At 55.4% G+C, this 14947-nt stretch overlaps 1 protein-coding gene across 2 annotated transcripts; it reads left to right on the top strand.

Annotated features, from left to right (window-relative positions):
* The first annotated feature begins 2314 nt into the window (after nt 1-2314).
* On the top strand, nt 2315-13688 carry NOL6 (nucleolar protein 6). Of its 2 annotated transcripts, none has more exons than XM_051856915.3 (26): nt 2315-2703; nt 3649-3855; nt 3936-4052; nt 5435-5614; nt 5796-5964; nt 6138-6272; nt 6361-6524; nt 6615-6735; nt 6915-6973; nt 7061-7162; nt 7292-7407; nt 7493-7670; nt 7835-7957; nt 8098-8246; nt 8392-8467; nt 8661-8801; nt 8916-9033; nt 9117-9271; nt 9394-9557; nt 9918-10070; nt 10298-10395; nt 11275-11399; nt 11497-11586; nt 11928-12122; nt 12234-12335; nt 12542-13688. In XM_051856915.3, the coding sequence occupies exons 1-26, from the start codon at nt 2650-2652 to the stop codon at nt 12689-12691; spliced, it is 3441 nt and encodes a 1146-aa protein (XP_051712875.2). In that variant the 5' UTR covers nt 2315-2649; the 3' UTR covers nt 12692-13688. The 2 variants fall into 2 exon arrangements, with proteins under 2 accessions (XP_051712875.2, XP_089155909.1); XM_089299783.1 differs by having other exon boundaries at nt 2391-2703; nt 7065-7162.
* Nucleotides 13689-14947: the final 1259 nt, after the last annotated feature.

Below are 14947 nucleotides of genomic sequence, written 5' to 3'. Positions count from 1 at the left end.
GTTTCACAGGTTCATAGTCAAGGGCAAAGAGAGACAACTGGTAAGCAATCAAACATTGTAAAAAGAGCTAAGAGGAAAATAAATCAGATGATGAAGTAAGAGAAAACATAACTTAGAAAACATCTAAATACCTCTAGTGAAACCCTACTTAAAGAGGTGATATTTATGAGAGTGGAAAGACTAAAGGAGAAAAAGCCAAGAGCAAGCATTCTAAGTAGAGCCAAGAACTTGGGTGAAGTCCCTGGGGTGGGAAAGAACTTGATACAATCAAGGAAATTAAAAGAAGGCAGGTGCTATGGAGCTCGGCAAGGAAGGGTAGAGTAGTAAAGGGGAAGGGGTTGTGAGTTGAGTGCAGGCCCACATCGGTCATGGCCTTGTGCTAGTTTGCATTTTGTTCTAAGCACAATCAGAAGTCACTGACGAGTTTTTAAAATGCTGAGTGAAATTAAGATATCTGTTTCAGAAAACTCATTCTGGCAGTTGTGTGGAAAATCAATTAAACATGGATAAACCCACTCTGAACTCTCCGTAAAAAGCTATTGCAAATGAAAAAAAAAAGGGGGGGGGGGAGAACAAGTTTTGCATAAAGTAATCCATGCTGTTAGAAGTCAGCATGTGGTTACTGTTTGGGAGTAGTTACTAGAAGGCGGCCGGCGCCGCGGCTCACTAGGCTAATCCTCCGCCTTGCGGCGCCGGCACACCGGGTTCTAGTCCCGGTTGGGGCGCCGGATTCTGTCCCGGTTGCCCGTCTTCCAGACCAGCTCTCTGCTGTGGCCTGGGAGTGCAGTGGAGGATGGCCCAAGTGCTTGGGCCCTGCACCCCATGGGAGACCAGGAGAAGTACCTGGCTCCTGCCATCAGATCAGTGTGGTGCGCCAGCCGCAGCGGCCATTGGAGGGTGAACCAACGGCAAAGGAAGACCTTTCTCTCTGTCTCTCTCTCTCACTGTCCACTCTGCCTGTCAAAAAATTAAAAAAAAAAAAAAAAAAAAAAAGATAGTTACTAGAAGGCAACATGAGCAGAAATTTTGAAGGTGCAAGGAATCCTCTGCTTCATTTCTGGGAACTGGTTATATGCGTATATTTGGATTGTGAATGTTCAGCCTGTGCCCATACGTGACTTTTTCTATACTTACTATTATACTTCTGGCTGGCGCTGTGGCTCACTTGGTTAATCCTCTGCCTGAGGTGCCGGCACCCCAGGTTCTAGTCCCAGTTGGGGCGCCGGATTCTGTCCCAGTTGCTCCTCTTCCAGTCCAGCTCTCTGCTGTGGCCCGGGAGGGCAGCGGAGGATGGCCCAAGTGCTTGGGTCCCTGCACCTGCATGGGAGACCGGGAGGAAATACCCAGCTCCGGGCTTCGGATCGGCGCAGCGCTGGCCGTGGTGGCCATTTGGGGAGTGAAACAACAAAAAAAGGAAGACCTTTCTCTTTGTCTCTCACTGTCTATAACTCTGTCTTTCTCTCTCACTGTCTAACTCTGCCTGGCAAAAATATACATATATATACACTTCAATAAAGAATCGGGAAGAAAAAAGATATTGAATGTAACTGTCCTATATTCTCCAAAAAGTCATCATAAAAACATTTTAAAAATCATAAAATATAAAAAAATGGAGAGCTCAGGAAATGTCCCAGATTAAGAAGGACAAAGAAACATGACAACTGAATTCAATACAGGATCTTGCAGCAGGAAATAAGATGCAATTATACAAAGGCTATTAGGATAATTGGCAAAATTTGAATATGGAATTTACATAATAGTATTGATTCAAGGTTACATTTCCTGAAATTTATAAATGTATTGTGCTTATTTAAGGGGGAATCATGATCTTAGTTGATTCATGCCAAAGTATTTACAGACATATACAATTGATTTTCAAATGGTTTTTGCAAAGTAATATATAACTACATAGAAAAATACAAGCTTTGCAAGACGTTAACTCTTCATCTAGGTGAAGGGTTTATGGGAGTGCATTATATTATTCTTGCAACCTTTGTTTAAAATTTCCTTTTTTTCTTACAAATACCATCCTTCCCTTTATTCCTTTTCAAAAATTTTTATTTAAAGTAAAATTTTCATAATTTTAATCATTTAAACTACTGGAATGTTTAATGGAAGCTGGAGAAAAGCTATTGCAACAGTCTGGGCACAGGATGATTCTAACTTGGACCAAACCTGGCAGTAAAGACGAAGAAACATTAGTAAATTCAAAGTGTATTTTGGAGGTAGAACTGACAAGATTTGTTTAAACACAATTTGCGGTGGTTGAGAAGAAAAGGATCCACTAGTGTAAACAAACCAACTCCCACCACAGGGCCTAAATTAGCTCCACCCTCCCCGTTTGGACTCCGGGAGAGGAAGTGAGGCAAAGGAAGCCATGGCCCGGCTACCGGCAGGCTTCCGGTCTAGCGTCGCGACAAGGCCGTAAATCGAAGACTCCCGTTTGGTCCCTCCTTCAATGGGCGGCCCTGGAAATGACGGACCAATGGCGAGCGAATCATCGGACAATAACCCTATGGCTCTGGAGTGGGTGGAGACCTGTGGAACACGGTTCCCCTGGAGTTGGGCCTTGGAGTTCGGCACTTCCGCCCACGTGGGAAGCTAAACTATTGAATCCGAATTGCGGGAGTGCGTCCTGGACCCGGAGTGATGGGGCCGGCCCCTGCCGGAGAACAGCAGCGCGGAGCGCCTGGGGAACCGGAGGTGAGTTGGAAGAGAGGTTCCACGTGCACTCTCCGGGCTGCAGTGCCCGAAATGGAGGGAGTCTCACAGCTCGCGCGTGAGGGACACCCACCCTGGGGTCCATTCTGGAGGAGCCCTGTTCTCACGATGCTTCCAGCCAGGGGCACTGAGACAGTCGGGGCTTGTTAAGAAGAGATGGATCATAGCAGCCTCTGGGCACAGGCAGTGAGGCTTATGAGCCTCTGTAGCCTTCGCGGGCTCTGCACCTCGGACTTGAGACCTACAGCTTGGGTCATGATCGCCTCGTCTTCTTTGATGCTTGATGGGGTCTTCCTCCGCAGAATTTATGTGGGATCATGGAGGGGACGGGCACAGGGCGGTAGGAGAGGATTGGGACCCTGCAGACCTAGGCTTTAAGCCTGCTCACGATACAGGTGTACCAACTGTGGAACTTTTGGGTGACTGATGGTAATGTCTTAAAGAATTACAGTGAGGATTGGATCATTTACTGAGTGTATCCAGCAGGGCCCTGTATAATCTAGCTCTTTCCATCCAGAAACACTTCGTGTATACTGAAACAGACAGGGCCTTCCAGGGGAAGTAGAACCTGGCAGAATTTGGATGGAGCAGGAGTGGGGAAGGCACTTGAGAAGTTCCAGCCTGTACCAACAGAGGGGGAGAATTGCAGATTTTTCTTGGCACCTGTGATATAAGGGGTTCAGATATTACTTAGGGCAGGGCTCAAGACAGCTTCTACCCCAGCGAACTACAAGCAGAGTCCTGCGCTTGTACTGTCAGGTGCACAGGGAGCCTCAAGTCAGAGAACTTTCAGTCTGAGGTTCAGGAAAGTTCTTCCAAGTTACCATTACTCCGAGCTTTACAGAACTGACTTCTGCTCAGAACAGGGACCAGGAGCAGGTGAAGCCTTCACCTGTCATGGTGGCACTTCTTCCTTTCCGGCCGCAGGTGATGGCACCGGCCCAGAAAGGCACAGGCAAGGAGGGGAAGAAGGCATCCTCGAAGAAACGTGCAGCGGCTGCGTCTCCAGCAGATGGTCTCCTCCAGCCGGTGAAGCTCAGCCGGGCGGAATTGTATAAGGAGCCCACCAGTGAGGAGCTGAATCGCCTTCGAGAGACTGAGAGTCTGTTCCATTCTAGCCTGCTTCGTTTACAGGTACAGTTGGGCGGCCGGGGCTTTGGATGGAGGGGTAGGACCCTGAGGCTCATGGATGCTTCCCCTGCCCCATCCTACAGGTGGAGGAGCTACTGAAGGAAGTGAAGCTGTCGGAGAAGAAGAAGGATCGGATCGATGCCTTCCTACGGGGGGTCAACCAGAGCATCATGCGGGTGCCCTCAGGCCCTGAGGCAGAGGTAAGGCAGGTGGCCTTATTTAAGTGGCATTTGTGTGATGATTTGAAGGCAGTGAATGAGCCATATAGATACCTAAGGAAGTAAGAGCATCTCAGGAAGGGGAAGAAACCATTCTAAAGACTCAATGCAGGAATATGCCTGGTACATTCCTTGGAATAAATGAGTACAAGATAGAAGGAGATGCATTCAGAAAGTTATGGGAGAAAGTGGCATATTGTTAAGAGGCTCTTTTTTTTTATAAGGTTTATTTTATTTAGTTGTGAAGCAGAGTGACAGAGAGGAGGAAGAGAAAGAAAGAGATCTTCCACCTGCTGGTTCACTCCCCAAATGGCCGCAACTGCCCAGAGCTGGGCTGATCTGAAGCCAGAAACCGGAAGCTTCTTCCGGGTCTCCCACTCGGGTGCAGGAGCCCAAGCACTTGGGCCATCTTCCACTGCTTTCCCAAGTGCATTAGCAGGGAGCTGGATTGGAAGAAGAGCAGCCAGGACTTGAACTGTCCCCAATATGGGATGCTAGCGCTGCAGGTGGCAGCTTTACTCACTGAACCACAGCATCGGCCTCTTATGCAGGTTCTTATACACCAAATTAAGGACTTTGGCTGTTGCTCTGCATGCAGTGGGGAGCTGCTGCTCGGGGGTTTTGGAGTAGTGAGATCCTCTAACTTCTAAAGGTTTACTTTTCCAATTTTTTTTTTTTTTTTTTTTTTTTTTAAGATTTATGTATTTGAAACGCGGACAGAGAGAGATCTTCTATCCTCTGATTCACTCTTCAAATGGCTGCAACTGTAGTAGCTGTGTCAGAGCCAAGCCAGGAGCCTAGAATTCTTTCCAGATCTCCCATGAGGGTATAGGGACCCAAACACTTGGGCCATCTTCCACTGCTTTTCCCAGGCACATTGGCAGGGAGCTGGATTGGAAGCAGAGCAGCCTGGACTCAGACCAGTGCTTATATGGAATGCTGGCATCCCAGATGGTGGCTTAACCCGATGCGCTGCCCCCATTCAGGTTTTAAGAAGTTTGGATTTTGAAAGTTCACTCAGGCTATTGTGTTGAAATTAGAATGCAGGAGAATAGAGGTGAAATCAGGGGACCTAGTCAGGTCCCCTGTAGGGGGAAATGATGATACCTCAAACTCCAGTGGCAAGAGAAGTGGTCTGTTTCTGAATGTGCGTTGATGTGAAATGGTTAGCAGAGATGATCAGGGTGGTTTGAATGTTTTTGGCCTGAGTAACTAGTACAGGGTTGCCGCCGTGGGGAAGATGGGTTTATGGGAAGATTGGGAGTTGGGGTTTGAATATGTTGATGTGTGAGAATGTCTAGTAGATTCAAGGAGCCATGTAAGGAAGGCAGGCAAATCATGTGTGTCACTATCTACCCCCACAGCTCACTGACCAGACCTGGCTCCCGGCTGGGGTCCGAGTTCCCCTCCACCAAGTACCTTATACCGTGAAAGGCTGTTTCCGCTTCCTGCCCCCAGCACAGGTCACCGTTGTGGGCAGCTACCTGCTGGGCACCTGCATCCGGCCAGACATCAATGTGGATGTGGCACTGACCATGCCCAGGGTAAGGCCAGGGTCTGCGGGGTCGAAAGGCCCACCCCTGGGAGTTGGCAGTGGTGTTGCTAGGCCTGGTTCAGCACTGTGGTCATCAGAGACGTGCTGGAACTCTCACCTTGCTTCATCTTGGCCCCCAAGCTCTGGAAGTGCCCGTGTGACTGGCCGTCTCTGTCCTCTTGCCCCTCCAGGAAATCCTGCAGGACAAGGACGGGCTGAACCAGCGCTACTTCCGCAAGCGTGCCCTTTACCTGGCCCACCTGGCTCACCACCTGGCCCAAGACCCGCTCTTTGGCAGTGTGCGCTTCTCCTACACCAATGGCTGCCACCTGAAACCCTCAGTGCTGCTGCGGCCCTGTGGTAGGAGGCACACAATAGGCTGAGGGCATGGGCCGGGAGGGCAGGTCTAGGGGGAGAGGCGTGGGCCTCGGGTTTGAGAGGAGTAGGAGCAGGTGCCTCAGAGCCTCTGGTGGGAAGGCATGGGGCCCTCAGGTGTGAGGGGGCCATGGTGCAGGACCCCTCTCTCCACCCAGGAAAGGACGAGCGCCTGGTCACCGTGCGCCTGTATCCATGCCCTCCACCTGATTTCTTCCGCCCATGTCGCTTGCTGCCAACCAAGAACAACGTGCGCTCTGCCTGGTACCAAGGGCAGAGTCCTGCAGCGGCTGGTGAGCCAGCGCTGGTTTCGAGGTGGAGCTGGAGGGAAGGGGTGTTGTGGGGACTTGTATTCTCATGGCTTCCCTTTTCCTCTCACAGATAGCCCGGAGCCCCCTACCCCCCACTACAACTCATGGGTCCTGCAGGATACAGCCCTCGAGTCCCACGTGCAGCTGCTGTCTACTGTGCTGGGCCCAGCCCTGGGGCTAAAGGATGGCGTGGCACTTCTGAAGGTCTGGCTGCGGCAGCGGGAGCTGGACAAGGTGAGCTGGGGGTGGCCTGGCCTCGCCACTGCCTCGCCCATATGATGGGCTGACTCTGAGCTTATGCCTCTCCCTCTGTCTCTCCTTCAGGGCCGGGGTGGGTTTAGTGGCTTCCTTATCTCCATGCTGGTTGCCTTCCTCGTGTCCACACGCAAGATCCACACCACCATGAGCGGCTACCAGGTCCTGAGAAGCGTCTTGCAGTTCCTGGGTGAGACAGCTAGACGGGGAGGGGCTGTGGGCTGCACTCATCCCATCAGAGCATCTTCTGGTTTCTTGCCAATTGACAGATGAGCAAACTGAGTCCTAGAGACAAGTGGTGGTGGACCCCCAGGCTGAGGGAGGGCACCTTCTGACAGACACACTCACCCAGTTTTCTGGTTACCTCAGCCTCCACAGATCTGACCATCAACGGGATCAGTTTATGTCTCAGCGCCGACCCCACCTTGGTGAGTTGGGGAAGGCCCAGGTGTGTGCAGGAGGCCTGAAGGGAAGGCCCTGCCCCTTGACCGGCTTCTCTCTCTCCCCCCACCAAGCCAGCCCTGGCTGACTTCCACCAGGCCTTCCCCGTCGTCTTCCTGGACTCCTCAGGCCGTCTCAACCTCTGTGCTGACGTCACTGCTGCCACTTACCACCAGGTACCAATGGGCCCCCGCTCCTCCCTGACCCTTCTGTCCTCCAGAGAGCTAAGGTCAGGCGGTCTCCTGGCTGTGCCCTCGGGTCAGCGAGAGGTCCAGTGGTGGTCCTGCCTTCCCCTGTGGCTGCAGGTACAGCACGAGGCACGGCTGTCTATGGCACTGCTGGACAGCAAAGCCGACGACGCGCTGCAGCTGCTGTTGATGACTCCCAAGCCCATGATCCGGACTTTTGACCACGTCCTGCAGTGAGTGAGGGGCAAAGGTCCTGAGCAGGTGCTCGGATCTTCCTGGGAGTGCAGCAGACCCTGATTCCCCCTCTTCTCCTCCCAGTCTCCGTCCGCTGAGTCGCCTACAGGCAGCCTGTCACCGGCTGAAACTTTGGCCAGAGCTGCAGGACAATGGTGGGGACTATGTCTCGGCTGCCCTGGGCCCACTAACCACCCTCCTGGAGCAGGGCCTGGGGTCCCGGCTCCACCTGCTGGCTCACTCTCGACCTCCAGTCCCAGAGGTGAGGTGGTGTGATTCTGGGAGTTTATGGGTCTGAGTGGGGCTGGAGCCAGGGTCCCAAGGACAAAAAGGACACACCATCCCTGGAGCTAGATGGTTAGAAAGTGGGTTTGTAGGCCAGGCTGGGGCTGCTTGGGTTGAGCTCAGCCTTTTTAAACCCTCCAGTGGGACATCAGCCAAGAGCCACCGAAGCACAAAGACTCTGGGGCCCTGACCTTGGGCTTGCTGCTCCGACCTGAAGGATTGACCAGCGTCCTTGAACTGGGTCCAGAGGCTGATCAGCCCGAGGTGGGGAACCCCAGCACACACACTGGGAGGAGTGGGATGGAGTGGATGGTCCACATGCTGCCTGCATCGAAGCCTGTCGGGAAGATTTCTGAGAGCCCTTCTGTCTTCATCTCCCCCCTCCACCCCATGCCTCTCCTCAGGCTGCTGACTTCCGCCAGTTCTGGGGGTCTCGCTCAGAGCTTCGGCGCTTCCAGGACGGAGCCATCCGGGAGGCTGTGGTCTGGGAGGCAGCCTCTATGTTCCAGAAGCGCCTGATTCCCCACCAGGTGGTTACCCACCTCTTAGCACTGTGAGTGTTAGAATCTGCGTGCCAGGAGGCACTGGTGGGCTGGGGTAGCTTTTGAGGAGGGCCTGGCCCAGACGACGGGATGGACAGCCCACCTGCTGCTGGGGCCAAAGCCCTAGTGCCCTCATTGAGTCTGCCCCTCTTTCAGCCACGCTGACATCCCAGATACCTGTGTGCACTATGCAGGGAGCCTCCTGGACTCGCTGCTCCAAGGTCTGAAAGAGGTAAGGGCTTTGGGTCCAGGGTAGCCACTGCAGTAGAGGGGGAAGAGCAGGCCTTTCAGCCTCAGTCAGGCTGCCCTTCCTGGAGTGTCCAGTAGAGGGAGCACTGGCCCTGCTGCCGCCTGAGCCAGGGCAGAATTGCCAGTGATGCTGGGTCTTACGGAATCCAGCCTCCTGACAGTCTCTTACCCCTCAGAGCTCCAACACCGGTGAGGAGGCCCTGGCAGCGGCAGTGCGTTGCTATGACGACCTCAGCCGCCAGCTGTGGGGGCTCGAGGGGCTCCCGCTGACTGTGTCTGCTGTTCAGGGGGCACACCCAGTGCTGCGCTACACAGAGGTGAGATGCCAGAGGGGCGGGGAGCCCTTTCTGCTTGATAACCCTTCTCTGCTCCAGTGTCCCTGGGCACTCTCCCAGCCCCAGGCCCGTCCCTCAGCTCCCTTTCTCCCACAGGTATTCCCACCAGCCCCGGTCCGACCAGCCTACTCCTTCTATGAGCACCTCCGAGAACGGGCCTCACTGGTGCCCCGGCCTGACAAGCCCTGCCCGGCCTATGTGGAGCCCATGACTGGTAAGAGGACTCTGGCGAGGGCATGGAAAGGCCATCTCCCACCCTAGGCCACAGTGTGAGACTTCTCATGCCTTCCTTCTCAGTGATTTGTCACCTGGAGGGCAGTGGGCAGTGGCCGCAGGATGCCGAGGCCATACGGCGGGTCCGAGCTGCCTTCCAGCTGCGCCTGGCTGAGCTGCTGTCACAACAGCACGGACTGCGGTGCCGGGCTGCTGCCACGCATACTGATGTCCTTAAGGTTAGGCTGTTGCAGGGCAGGGTGTGGTGAGCCCCAGGCTGGGGAGCAAGGGCGCAGGCAGCAGGGCACTCCTGGGGCCCGCACCTGACCCCTCCTTCCTGTCCCATCCCCTCTTGCAACAGGATGGGTTTGTGTTCCGCATCCGGGTTGCCTACCAGCGAGAGCCCCAGATCCTGAAGGAGTTTCGGAGCCCAGAGGGGATGATCACGCTGAGGGACACGCCCGCCTCCCTTCGCCTGGAGAGAGACACAAGGCAGCTGCCCCTGCTCTCCAGTGCCCTCCATGGGTAAGGCCAGCTGCAAGGCTCTTCCCTGCCCCCGTTCTGCGCTCCTGGCCACCTGTCTCTCAGGAAGGGTAGGTGGTGTGCTGGGGTGGGGTGCATATTTGGGAGTCCTGGCCCCGCCAGTCACTCCCTGTGCGCCTGTGGGCAAGTTTTCCCGCTGGACCTCATTTTTCTCATCTGTAAAACCAGAACAACACCAGAATCAGCCTCTTGGCATGTTAGAAGGAGGGGAGGTAACGCGTGCAACACGTTAGCACAGAGGCCTGCGTTGGATAAGGACTGAATAGCGGTGGCAGTGGGGCCCAGACACTGTCCTGGCTCCTGCGTGCTGACTCTCACTGCCACTCCCTTCCCTCCTGCCAGGCTCCAACAGCAGCACCCTGCCTTCTCCGGAGTGGCCCGGCTGGCCAAGCGGTGGGTGCGCGCCCAGCTTCTGGGTGAGGAGTTCACCGATGAGAGCCTGGATCTGGTGGCTGCGTCCCTTTTCCTGCATCCTGAGCCTTTCACCCCTCCCAGGTGATTCCCTCTCCCTTATCTCGCCTTCAGAGTTCCCCTGGGGCCCAGCTTTCTTCCTTTGGTGCACGTGGGAGATGGGAGCTAAAGCAAGTGGCAGACAGGGTTCCACGGCCCCCTGCCCTCCCACCATCCATAGGAGACCTGGGCTCCCTGGATTTTGCAGGAAGCCTGGGGGTAGGGGGAGGCGAGGCCGGGCCCCAGACCCTTTGCTCACTCCCTCCCCTCAGCTCCCCTCAGGTTGGCTTCCTGCGATTCCTTTTCCTGGTTTCAACCTTCGATTGGAAGAACACGCCCCTCATTGTCAACCTCAACAGCGAGCTCACTGGTAGGCCGTGGGGCCAGGGTCAGACCCCCAAGAGAGCTGCCCTTAGAGCTGGCAGAGTAGGGCAGGCTAGGGGCTGCCTTGGCAGGCTGCTGGGTTTTCTCCGTGCCTCCCTCTTCCCAGATGGCTAAGCTGGCTATAAGCATCTTGGGGTGGGAGATTGTCAGGAGGAAGAGTCCCAGTTCAAGCCTGGCTGTAGAGACACGATTTGCCCATGCAATGGAGACAGAATGGACTGGGACTGCCGATTGAGCTCCTGCCTCACAGCCTCAGCCTGGCCCAGTCCTGGCTGTTGGGGGCCTTAAGGGGAGTGAGCCAGCAGTTGGAAGAGCTGTCCCTGTCTGCCTCTCTCTTACATAAAAACAAATCAATAAAAAGAATGGACTGGGCTGGTAAGCAGAGCACGCAGGGACAGCGGAGGGGAGAGAAGGACTAGAGAGGGAGGGGACCGTGACACCAGGTGAGAGGTCTGGAGGTGGGTAGTAAGGTTTAGATGAGATGCCCACACCTGGGTGGGGGTGGGGGTGGGAATGGTGGTTTCCGGTTGTAACATGAAGAGCGCCTGGTCTCAGCAGGGAGCAGGGTATCAGGTTCCTAACTCCCCAGGTGTGTGGGAGCTCAGGGTGGGAGGGGCCGGGGGCAGGCCTCAGCTAGTGCAGGCCTGGAAACCAGACTAGGGGTACCAGGCAGTGGAAAATTCTGCCTTGGGGCCCAGGTTGGGAGATTAACACCACACCCAAATAAGACAAATGGCCGTGTCCCTTTCGGTACCTTAGCCGCTTGGGGGAGGGGTGTTGGAAAAACCCCTGTGATGAGCGACTGCTGGGTAAGAAGACCTGGGGCAGCAGAGGGAAGACTGACCCAGGACCCTCTTGTGTCCAGTGGAGGAGCAGGCTGAGATCCGGAGTAGCTTCCTGGCAGCTCGGACACAACTCCCTGTCATGGTCATCCTTACCCCCCGGGACCGCAAAAGCTCTGTGTGGACACAGAATGGACCCTCAGCCCAGGTGCGACCCATACCTGACCCCAAATGCGTGGTTTTTCTTCGGCCAGAGCTAGGAGAGCCCCATGGTCATACTGTGGCTGATGTTTCTGTTCCCTCAGATCCTACAGCAGCTGGTGGTCCTGGCAGCTGAGGCCCTGCCCGTCGTAGAGAAGCAGCTGATGGACCCCCGGGGGCCTGGGGACATCAGGGTGAGCCCCTGGCCAGCGGTAACTCCAGGGGCTCTGGGGGTTCTGTTGAGCCTTGGAAGGCAGAGGTCAGAGTTCTCACAGGATGCCCAGTCCGCTTGTGGTGAGACTAGATCCAGAGAAGCCGTGGAAACTGCCAGGGAGCCTGGAGGGGAGCCTGGGCTCCTGCTGCTGCTTCCCCTGGGGCTCTTGGTGTTGCTCCTGTCCTCAGATAGGCACGCAGGCCTGTGAGGGGGGGTCAGGCAAAGGTGGGGGGGGGGCTGGAGTGCACACGTTGGCAGGGTTAACGGCCCCGCTCCCAACTTCAGGGGCCCCTGCCGACCCCTCCCTCCCTGCTTCCTTAGACAGTTTTCCGGCCGCCCTTGGACATATACGACGTGCTGATCCGCCTGTCCGCCCGCCACGTGCCCCGGCACCGCCAGGCTGTGGACTCGCCAGCTGCCTCCTTCTGCCGAGGTCTGCTCCGTGAGCCGGGGCCCTCATCCCTGATGCCCGTGCTGGGCTATGATCCTCCTCAGCTCTACCTGGCACAGCTCAGGGTAGGTCCTAAAGGGCTGAAATGTGCTAAAGCAGTGTCCAGGTGGAGCCGGGGCCATGGAGGAGGCGCCCAGGTACCCACCTCTCCTCTGGGCTGTTTTGTCCCTTCCCAGGAAGCCTTTGGCGATCTGGCCCTTTTCTTCTATGACCGGCATGGCGGGGAGGTGATCGGCGTCCTCTGGAAACCCAGCAGCTTCCAGCCCCAGCCCTTCAAGGTGTGCCGGCCAGGGACAGCTGTGTTCCTGCGTGTGCGCGTGGTTCTGCGTGGGCATGCATGTCTCTGTCATGTGCTCTGTGTGTGACTGTGTCCAGTGTGGAGTGTGTGTGCCTCTCCACTGGCCCCGTCCCATCCCTGACCTCGCCGTCTCTGGGTGTGCCTCTGCCATCCCGCAACACATTATTTCTTCTCCCACTCTCCCAGGCCTCTAGCATGAAAGGACGCACATTGCTGTCTCAAGGTGGGGAGCTGGTGATGGTGCCCAACGTAGAAGCAATCCTGGAGGACTTTGCTGTGCTGGGTGAAGGCCTGGTACAGGCAGTGGAGGCCCGAAGTGAGAGGTGGACGGTGTGATGGTGGCTGTGGAGCAAGCCATCAGTAGACAGCAGGACATGGGCCTTCTGTAGCAAGAGGTCAATGGAGTGACCGCCATCGCTGCACGAGGACCTCCCATGGCTGGCCTGCCAGCCCAGCGCACTGTTACCCCATCAGGAGCCAATGCACCAGCACTGGGGCAAGAGCCGTTGTGTCCTGTGAGAGCCTGAACCCTGTCAGCCTAGCCTCGACCTGCTTCCGTTTCTTTCTTTCTCTTTTTAACCCTCTTCTAGAAGCATTTGCAGAGGAGGACAGGGGTCCAGGTTGGAGGCTCTGTCCCCTTTTCCACTGCCAGATCTCAGTGTGCCTTTCACTCCAGCACCAGGCCTTGAGATGGGACCCAGAGGTGTGGCCCCTCCTAGGGTCACAGGGCCATGGAAAGGGGCCTGTGTGTGTGTGAATAGACCACATTGAGGGGGCACAATGCCCTCCTGTGCTGGTGCCGCTGCTTCCCAGGGTGGAGACAGTGGAAAAGTACAGAGAACAGGAAGGGGCTGGGTGAGGGTGAATGGGGTCGAGGAACTGGGGTGTCTCCAGACCAAGAGAGATGCAGAAAGCACTGTGTGCGACCCTGTCAGTGTGAGCCCCACCAGCTCTGTGCCTCTGCCCTGACCCCACCGCACGCTGTCCCCTCTCTGCGCCTGCAGTGAGGTTGCAGAGATGAGGGGTACCCGGGCTGCTCTCCCAGGCCCCAGGGAGGAGGGGAGGGCTGCCTCTTTTCCGTGTGCTCCACACCCCCTTTCTGGCAGCCTCTCCCTGCTGTTCTGCCTCCCCTAATCCTGGCTGTTTTTCCAGACTCAGCTCAAATAGTGCCCCTCCTTAAGCCTTTCCCTCGCCCCCAGCCTGAAGTGATCTTCCTTCTGAACTATTAGAGCGAGTGCTCTGTTCAGTTCACTTGGCAGGCACATCCAGTGGTGTGACTCTCTTGCATTGTTCTTCAACTCTAATCAAAAATTAAATTGCTTAACCCCTTCCATGTTCCTGGCTTGTCTCTATTTTTCACATGGGTTTCACCTGGTCTGGCTATAAGCTCCTTAAGGGCTGGGAACATGTCTGGACACAGATTTCTTGATGTCCTTCGTGGCACTTGGTATGGGGCTTGGCTCAGCTAGGATGCAGCTCTGTGTGGGAGGGGCAGCTGGGCCAGGTGAAGGGGAGACAGGAAAGGCCACCAAAAGACTCAAGAGTAAAGGAATCCTGATCTGCGAACTCTGCTTGGAACAGGTGAGGGAGTGAGGGTAGTGAGATGAGTGCCTAATAGTGCGGGTGTGTTCATGCGTTAGTGGACATTTGGTCACATGACCATTCCAGCCCTGCCGGGTGGGTGCCATCAGATACTTTCATCTGAGTAAGGAACCAGGCTCTCAGCGGATGGCTGTTGTGGAGGGACCTTCATGCCCGGCTGGGGAGCTCCAGCCTCAAGATGATGAGACACACATGGGAACTCGGTCTCTAACTCTCAGTATCTCTGCTTGCTTAGCCCCTCTGTCGCCGACATGGGGCCTCTCAGCACAGGGTTGAAAGGAGCGTAAGGAACCGATTGGTCGGCTGTGGGTGCTGGAGTCTACATCCTTCCCTGCGCCGTATATTCATACATGGTTTGAGCATCAGAGTGCCAGGTCTAATCTTCCGTGAAAGAAGTGTCCTCTGGTCCCTTGCTGAGCCCTGTGGTGCTCTCATCCCGGGAACCTTCCTCGCTCCCTTTCCCTTGGTCCCTGGGACTGTGCATGAGACTCTGGCTCTGCGATGGGCCAGAGATTGCTAGCCAGTTTCAACCCAACCTGCTGAATCGCCAGGTCAGCTGCGGGCCCCTGGCTTCATTCCCTTCTAAAATGATCCTGGAGAGAAGCGGGGGAAGAGTATGGGATCTGCCCCAGGCAGGACTACAACACACAGGTGGCTCTAAGACATTCAGATGCCAGTCCAAATGTGGGGTGAACCCTGGTCCTGTTACCTCCCCATCTATAGAATGGACATGATAATGGTCTTGAGCACCCAGTGTCCAATGTGGCAAGGAAGGAGGGCTGAGAATCCCAGGAACTGTACCATCCCTCCTGCATGCCCTGCGCCAGGGTAGCTGAGGGCTGGGAAACCCAGGCTCTAACTTCAGTCCCTCACATTGCAACCTGGACCCACTTCCCTCTTGATTTCTTCTGGGAACTAGGAGAGAGGTCTGCAAGACAATTCGCCCCCAAGTTTTTGTTTGGTTTTTCAGATTACTTTATTTATTTTGAA

This window comes from Oryctolagus cuniculus, chromosome 1, assembly GCF_051225735.1.
Source record: "Oryctolagus cuniculus isolate XC-2025 breed Fujian yellow rabbit chromosome 1, ASM5122573v1, whole genome shotgun sequence".
Taxonomy (NCBI): Eukaryota; Metazoa; Chordata; class Mammalia; order Lagomorpha; family Leporidae; genus Oryctolagus; species Oryctolagus cuniculus.
Note: the sequence above shows the minus strand (reverse complement) of the source record. Positions and strands in the feature narration are given on the sequence as shown.

Excerpts from the sequence above, each read along its gene's own strand:
- NOL6 (XM_051856915.3), top strand. The coding sequence starts at position 2,650 with ATGGGGCCGGCCCCTGCCGGAGAACAGCAGCGCGGAGCGCCTGGGGAA. Across the intron at positions 7,958-8,097 it reads CAGAGGCTGATCAGCCCGAG|GCTGCTGACTTCCGCCAGTT; the intron begins GTGGGGAACCCC and ends GCCTCTCCTCAG. Across the intron at positions 11,587-11,927 it reads GGGGGCCTGGGGACATCAGG|ACAGTTTTCCGGCCGCCCTT; the intron begins GTGAGCCCCTGG and ends CTGCTTCCTTAG.